Below are 7,265 nucleotides of genomic sequence, written 5' to 3'. Positions count from 1 at the left end.
TAGACTTTCACTAGGGTGAAAGGTGGGAGGTTTACAAGCTTGATCTAGAGGAGAACTACACATGGTTATTTCTGTGTGTCTTACATCTGCCCTACTACTCCTGAATCACAAACCATCTAAAACCTTCTCATACTCAGCATTAGGAGACTTAAGAACTCCAGTTCCTAGGTACTTGAGAAATGTCTGTGTAAAGCTGAACTATGCACAGAGACTTAAAGTTCAAAATAATTGAACTCTTGGCCAATGAATAATTAATGTTTCTCTTTACAAAAGTGAAGTTCTAGCTTCCTAACAAATAAGATAAGTAATTTCACTATTTTTTTCTTTTGATTTCATAGATAGTTCTTTCATTTCTATTTTAGAATGTCTGGAAAAAAATCCAATGACAACGATGAGGAAAAAAGTAAGATAAAAACTAGCTGCTGTGAGAGCAAAGAAAGAACGGATTCTAAGAGGAAAGAGGTAATCCAATGTAAAGCACAGGTTTTAGAATCCTGTGTTGAGGAAAATCAAGTGTTTCTGTGCATGAAAACCCCTCTCCATGTTTACAGAAGGCCCAGAGAATAGGGGAAAAACTTGAATCTGTCTGATCAGAAAAGGACGCCTGTCTGCTTCTGTGAAGGAGTTCATCCAAGGAACAGAAAAGTATAAGGTATGTTAGCAACAAAGGTTCATGGTTTGTGTGTTTGTTCATTCACCCCACTTCAGCTCCTGCTCAGGGCTGTCAGGATAATCAAGGCTCCTGTGTCTTTGTCCTGAAGCCCTGATCGATCAGTGACCTGTTTATGCAGCGATATTAATATCTTTGAACTCTGAAGTGCCTCCCTTCTTCCTGTGGCATATAACAGGCTAGGTTAACAGTTGGAAGCTGCAAAAGATGCCCCATTGAGGATCAGAATCAAGATGTCCAATAGGTGAAGTCAGAGTCCTCTGGAGTTTGTTATGGTTTCGGTGCCAGGGTTTGGACTCAATATGGAGGCCAGACAGGGTAGCGCTCCTTGAGGCCAGGGAAAAGGAGGGACACCTCTCTTGCCCCAGGAGGTCCTAGTTGTGGTTGTGTGAGAGACTACTTCTGTCCAAGGAGGTGCAGGGTCCAGGGATCAGTGTCCCAGGTGGAGCAGGATCTCAGGGTTCCCTGGCTTAGACCTGGATCCCAGGTCACAAGAACAGGGATCCTGTCTTTATTGAATGATGTCTTATTTGTCTTATTTGTCAGTCTTTTCTCTTTGTCTTGTTGTCTCATCTGTCTTATTTGTTCAGTTGCATCTCTGTTGTCTGCATTCAGTTTCTCTTTCTCATTGTTCTGTTGATGTTGCTTTTCTCTGTTGGTCTCTGTCTTGTATTATAGTTTGAGATTATGGGGCAAACTACCTCAAATTCTCTTATGCCCCTAGATCTCATACTACTACACTTCAAAAATTTAAAAAAGAAAGGAAGACAGAGAGAGAGAGAGAGAGAGAGAGAGAGAGAGAGAGAGAGAGAAAGAGAGAGAATGTGCTACTCTTGGAGGACTACACTTTGACTTCTGTAAACTGAGACTGGAGCCCACAATTTGGACCCATGGGCAGCTTAAAAACCCAGTTTTCAGCAGGGAAGTAGGCAGCCAGCCACTTCTACTACTGAAAAGGAAAAGAAAAGAAGACCACCCTGGATGCTGAAATATAAGGCCTTAGAGACTAACAAGACAAGCCTTTGCTGTAAGATAAGGAGGAGGAGGAGGTCTTTTGTCCTATGGCAGGATATGAGTCAGGGTATTTACAGCCAACCATCAGGTCTCCAGCTAGGAAAGGAGGAAGAGATAAAAAAAACAGGAGGCCCCTGAGCAATCCCCCCTCCTTGGTATCTAGGTGAAAGGTCAAGAATTTGCCACCCAGCGCATGCTCTTAGCCTTGTTTGAATGGACCAATAGAATGAATCCCCATAACCAAGCATCTCGCTTCTGTTCCCGCGCTTTTGCTCTCCTATAAAAACCCCTCGCCCCAGCCTGATGGCTCACAAGTCTTCCAGAGACCTTGTCGCCCCAGGTACCTGTGTATTCGAATAAACCTCTTGCTGTTTGCATCCGTAAGAGTGGTTTCGTCTGATCCGTGGGTCGGGGCCTCTCCCAAAAGGAAGAAATCCCTCGGGGGTCTTTCACTACAACACCATGGGAATTAGATTCTTTGCTGCCCCCTTGAAATTACAGCTGGAAGAAATAAGAAATGATTTGTCTGTCTGCCTTGAATGCATGAATTTGGCCACTGCATGTTTGTGTCCGATTGATCTTGAATATATGAGTTGGCTGTGTTCTGTGTCTTGGTTACAGCTCAACTGTTACTTTTGCAACTGTCAGAGCCCATAGGCCCCAATATAGAAACTATCTTTCCCTATCTTGACCTCTATGGAGGCACAAAAATTAGCGAGACACAGTTTACATAGTTATCACGAAGGGCATCTCAGGATTCCTCCATCCTGAAGATCTACCTGCATTTATTTTACAAAATGCCTTTTATCCCCCAGGTAAACCAAGGTGGAAGCTCATTAATATTCTCTTTCCAGGGGATGCAGGGCTAGGGAAACACCTGCAACTTAGTCACCAGCTTTGGTAAACACCTCTCCCCAGGCGATCTACATTTCTAACAAAGAAGAAAGGAGCAACACATCCTGGCCTTTGTTAGGTGACTGTCTTACTTGTTTAGCAGGGTTGCATCTGCCTAGTGGCCAGTGAACCTGCCTGTAAATTATTTTATGTGAAATATGGGTACACAGCACCCAGATGCCCAGGCTCAGATTTTATATCTGGATATTCTGGCCACTGAAACTAATGTAATAGGAACTTAAATTTCAATTGGGTATGAATAATATTATAGTTGTTTTGTTCTGTTCAGTTTAGTTGAAAAGTTGGCTCTGGGATTGGGTTATGGTCAACCCTTTTTCGGACCCAGGCTTGCTTTTGAAGTTTCTATGTGTGGGTCAAATATTGGCAGACAGAAGAGGCAAGAGCACAGCAGCTGAGAAATGATTGGCTTATAAATTACTGGGTATGGTTAAAAATCTGCAGTATTTGTGACAAAAAGTTAACTTAAAACTTGAACACAAAATTAATAATCAGAAGGCTACACAAGCAAATCTTAAAACAAAGGCATAATTCATCATTGTCTATAGATCTGGGCAATTATTCAAATGTGCTAACCTTTTTTTAACCCCTTTAGTTCTGCTTATGTCTAACCATACAAATAAAATGAAATATGTCAGCACAAAATGTGGCTTTTATGCTTAAAAGCTATCACTGAGAAAGGCTCAAGTCTATACTGGAATCCCAGAGACCCAGTGTAGTCACTGGCTAACTAAAGTTAGGGGCACATCTAATAAGCAACAAAAACTGGAATGTTTCTATCTTATGATGCAATAAGAAGTTAACCTGAAACAGTCTGACAAAGAACCTGGTGTTATGGATTAAGTAAAACTGCTACAGGTCCCAGAGTGGCTGCAGCTGGCAGCTGGACTTGAGACCATGTTGCATGTCCCAAAATAACAGCAGGCGGTGGGTTGCTGGTCCAAAGAGCGGCCAGTTCCAGGCAGGGATGGAGCAGTTCCCCAAGTGGCTGCTGTGGGCCACAAGGGGCAGCAACTCGCAGGCAGGGAGCCACGTGTTAGGTGAGAGAGCCTGATTGGGCAGACAGTCCCACAAGGAGAGGCAGAGAGATGGGCATGCCATGAGACCACTCTGCAGGTCTCTAAAGGTGACTGGTCCTGAGAAGGGAGCCACGTGGCAGGTGAGAGACAGATGGATAGGAACACCATGAATAGTGAGGTTGGATATTTATTTAATGGGTATGGAGCAGAAAGTGGAGAAGGGGAGAAGAACAAAGAGACAGGCTGAGAGAAAGAGAGGGGGGGAAGGGGAGAAGTACAGAAGGAAGAGACAGAAAATGCCTCTTCAAGAGAGAGAAAGGACCCTGGATGGAAGCTGAAGATCAGCTTGCCTCAGAGGATGTGTGGGGGGGTGGACATGGCTTGTCTCTTAAAAAGACAGAGCAAACCATTACACTTGGAACAATTTCTCATCCTATGGGCCTTGAATCACCTGCATGTCAGACATTACATAACCATGCACCACAAGAAAAGAAAACATTGGTTTAGAAAATGTCTCTCCTTACTTAAAGCCCATTCAAGTTAAGAAAAATGGGTTTAAAGATGTGTCTAACTTCCTTGTTTTTGCTAACATTGTTAAGCTGTAACTATTTTGGTAAATTGAGTTATACAAAAACTTATATCCTATAATTATACACTCTAGAAGGATCAGGAAAAAAATTCCCAGTCCCTTTGTAGACTATGTTTATCAATTCAAAGTCTTATCTTCATACAGAAAGAGCTTTAATTCAGAAACTGTCACTTTATTTATAAACAGTTTAAGATGATTAAGCCTTGAGATGACCAAAACTATAATTATAAATCATGCTAAATACTAATGTAATCAAGTACAGGAAAAATTTATCTAATCTCTCAAATGTTTTCAAGGTATAGCTTATAACAAATAACTAAGAATAAATGAAGGTGTTTTGACTCAGGTCCTCAAACTGTCAGAGATTTGCTGAATGTGGAATTTGGATATTTACATTTATGTAACAGACAGACTCTCAGATCCTAACAGTGATCCAGAAGATCTCCAAAGAGACAATGGACACACAACTGGACAATGTACCTGGGCGATTGCAAACTAACCACTGGGAAAGACTGCTCCAATCTTTGCCTTCAACCAGGGCTTGGCCCAAACCATGGACAAGCAGGCACTGGAGAGCTGATGGCCCACTTTACCTAGACAAGTTGAGACACATAAGAAAACCTCTCATCCTCTGGGGCTGGCAGAGAAGACTGTAGTCCTGCTACTGCTAGGACATGGGGTTGCACAAATAATGGGAATCAGACTACCAAAGTCTATTAACCAGAAGCAAACTTCATTCAAACACTGTGGGTAGAAAACTTATAACTAGTTAGGGCCACAGGCAAATATCAGGCTTGTAACCCAGGGAAGGGGCCATAAGCATCCTTTTATAGCAAAAGATTATGTGTGGGGTGGGTGGGAGTGCATTCCTGGGGTCAGAAGTTACTGTTCCTGATGTTGCACTGCTACTGTCAGGATTCATGTCCCCTGGGGAGTGCATCTTCCTGTAAGGATTTACAACCTACAATACATTGGGTTAGTACAAGATGTTTATAGAATTCAAGATGTAACTAAGTGTAGCCTCCTTTACAGGTGATGTCAACACCTGCAGCAAGCCCGACCCCCAAGTCTACAGAAGACTCATCATTGAGTGCTCCTCCTTGGGGATGGAAGGCAAGTTCTCCACCAGCTTCCCAGAGCTCCAGAGTAACTTCCCAATGGGTCATCCACCCAAGCTCAAGAATCTCATCTGCCTGGTCATGCACTGGTACCAACTGGTATGGCATCTAGTCCAGCCACTGTGGGTCCTGTTTATACATGAGTGAAAACCGTGCCAAAGAAAAGCAGGGATATTCTTGTTTGTTTTATATTGACACAATATTTTATCACATTGCCAAATGTCTCTTGGTAAGGAAGTTCTTATTAGGTTGCACATCCCAGTCACAGTCCATCACTGAGGAAATCAGGGCAGTAACTGAAGCAGAGACCATAGAGGAATTCTGCTCACTGGCTTGCTCTCCATGACCCATGCAGCTTATATTTATGTACACTCCAGGGTCATCTGCACAGACATGGCACCAGTCACAGTGGGCTGTCCCTCTCTTGTTAATCATTATCAATAAAATGCCCCACAGGGCAGTTTGATAGAAGCATTTTCTCATTTGTGAGTCCATCTTCTCAAGATGACTCTACCTTATGTCAGGTTCACAAAAAGAAAAAAAGAAACACAAGGGGTGAGGAAATAGAAAAAGAGAAGGAAAAGAGGGGAAAGAGAAGCAGGAGAGGGTTTGAGAGAAGAGAAGGTAACAGAAGACAGCAAGGAAAGGTGATGCTGTAGGAGGGAGAAGGGAGGGGAAAGGGAGCTGGAGGAAGGAGGACTTTCCATGCTTGTTCCAGTAGGTGTCTTCTAGTCCACTTTCCAGTTAGCCTACTCTTTCTTCAGTCATGTCTGGTTAACTGCTTCCTGGTTGCTACATCATTTGTGTCTAGATTTTTTGCTTTTTTCTGGGGTTAAGCCTGTCACATTCTCTGGTTTCTATTTTCTTGACAGTTTAAGCTATTACCTCTTTAAACAGGGAATCCCTTGGTTTTTTTTTCTGGGCCTTTTTAAATGTTTGGATGATGTTTTTGTCTATATACCTGTTCTGGGGAGTACATGTGTCTGTGTTTATATGTGTGTACACATACATGTGGAGGCCAGGGAGTAAATCACTCTCCATTTTGTAAATCTACTCAGGACCTCACACTTGAGCCCACAGAGTGGTAAATCAACAGTTCTAAACAGTTGTAGAGCCCTGGGAACCCCATCTCCTCCAGCTAATGCTGGGATTATGAGTCACTCCTCCTTTCATCAGCCTGTGTGTGCTGGGATCTGAACTCCCTGACTTGACTAGGGGGCACTTTACCGACTGGGCCCTCTCCCTATCTCCTTCCCGGTTATTTCAGAGCCTGTGATTAAGCCATAAATAGTGAGCATCATTACTATCCTGCTCTGACCCTCACTTCCTGACTGCAATTCCTCCTATGCCTGCTACTAAATGCTAAGTGTGGACCACACAGCCTCCATCTCAACCACTCAGTCCTTGGCTATAGCAAGGGAGCATCCATAGACTAAATCTACATGAACAGGTCCCCACACAACGGCTGACAATCCTGTTTTTCTCATTGCCATTCTCTTCACAGTGTAAGGAGAAGCTGGGTGAGCAGCTGCCCCCACACTATGCCCTGGAGCTGCTGACAGTCTATGCCTGGGAATGTGGGAATGGAGTCACTGAGTTCAGCACAGCCCAGGGCTTCTGGACAGTTTTGGAACTGATCACAAGATACAAGGAGCTTCAAGTCCATTGGACAGTTTTTTATGACTTTCAAGACCAGGAGATCTCAATCTACTTGCTGAGTCGGCTCACAAGAGCCAGGTAGCCTGTCTCCTTATGACTCATCCTCCCCACCAGGGAAGACCATGCTGTAGCAGTGTGGAAATGGGGAGGTGGGAGCTCCATGTCAATGGAGCGTTTCCTGTCCTGTCACTGTGTTGGACACTGTTCACTTGTCACATGATTGATATGAAGACCTGTAGCCCTGGGAGGCAGAGGTGGGCTTTCCTGTCTGCAGATGAGGAGAC

The 7,265-nt window shown here is 43.7% G+C and overlaps 1 protein-coding gene across 1 annotated transcript; it reads left to right on the top strand.

Annotated features, from left to right (window-relative positions):
* Window positions 1-363: 363 nt before the first annotated feature.
* LOC148117919 (2'-5'-oligoadenylate synthase 1A-like) lies at window positions 364-7,063 on the top strand. Its single transcript, XM_087901752.1, has 3 exons — window positions 364-403; window positions 5,237-5,421; window positions 6,827-7,063. The coding sequence occupies exons 1-3, from the start codon at window positions 364-366 to the stop codon at window positions 7,061-7,063; spliced, it is 462 nt and encodes a 153-aa protein (XP_087757878.1).
* The last annotated feature ends 202 nt before the right edge of the window (window positions 7,064-7,265 follow it).

This window comes from Myodes glareolus, chromosome 25 (genome assembly GCF_982192425.1).
Source record: "Myodes glareolus chromosome 25, mMyoGla1.1, whole genome shotgun sequence".
In the NCBI taxonomy this organism is placed as follows: Eukaryota; Metazoa; Chordata; class Mammalia; order Rodentia; family Cricetidae; genus Myodes; species Myodes glareolus.
The sequence above is the reverse complement of the archived record's forward strand: the minus strand, read 5'-3'. Positions and strand labels throughout refer to the sequence as shown.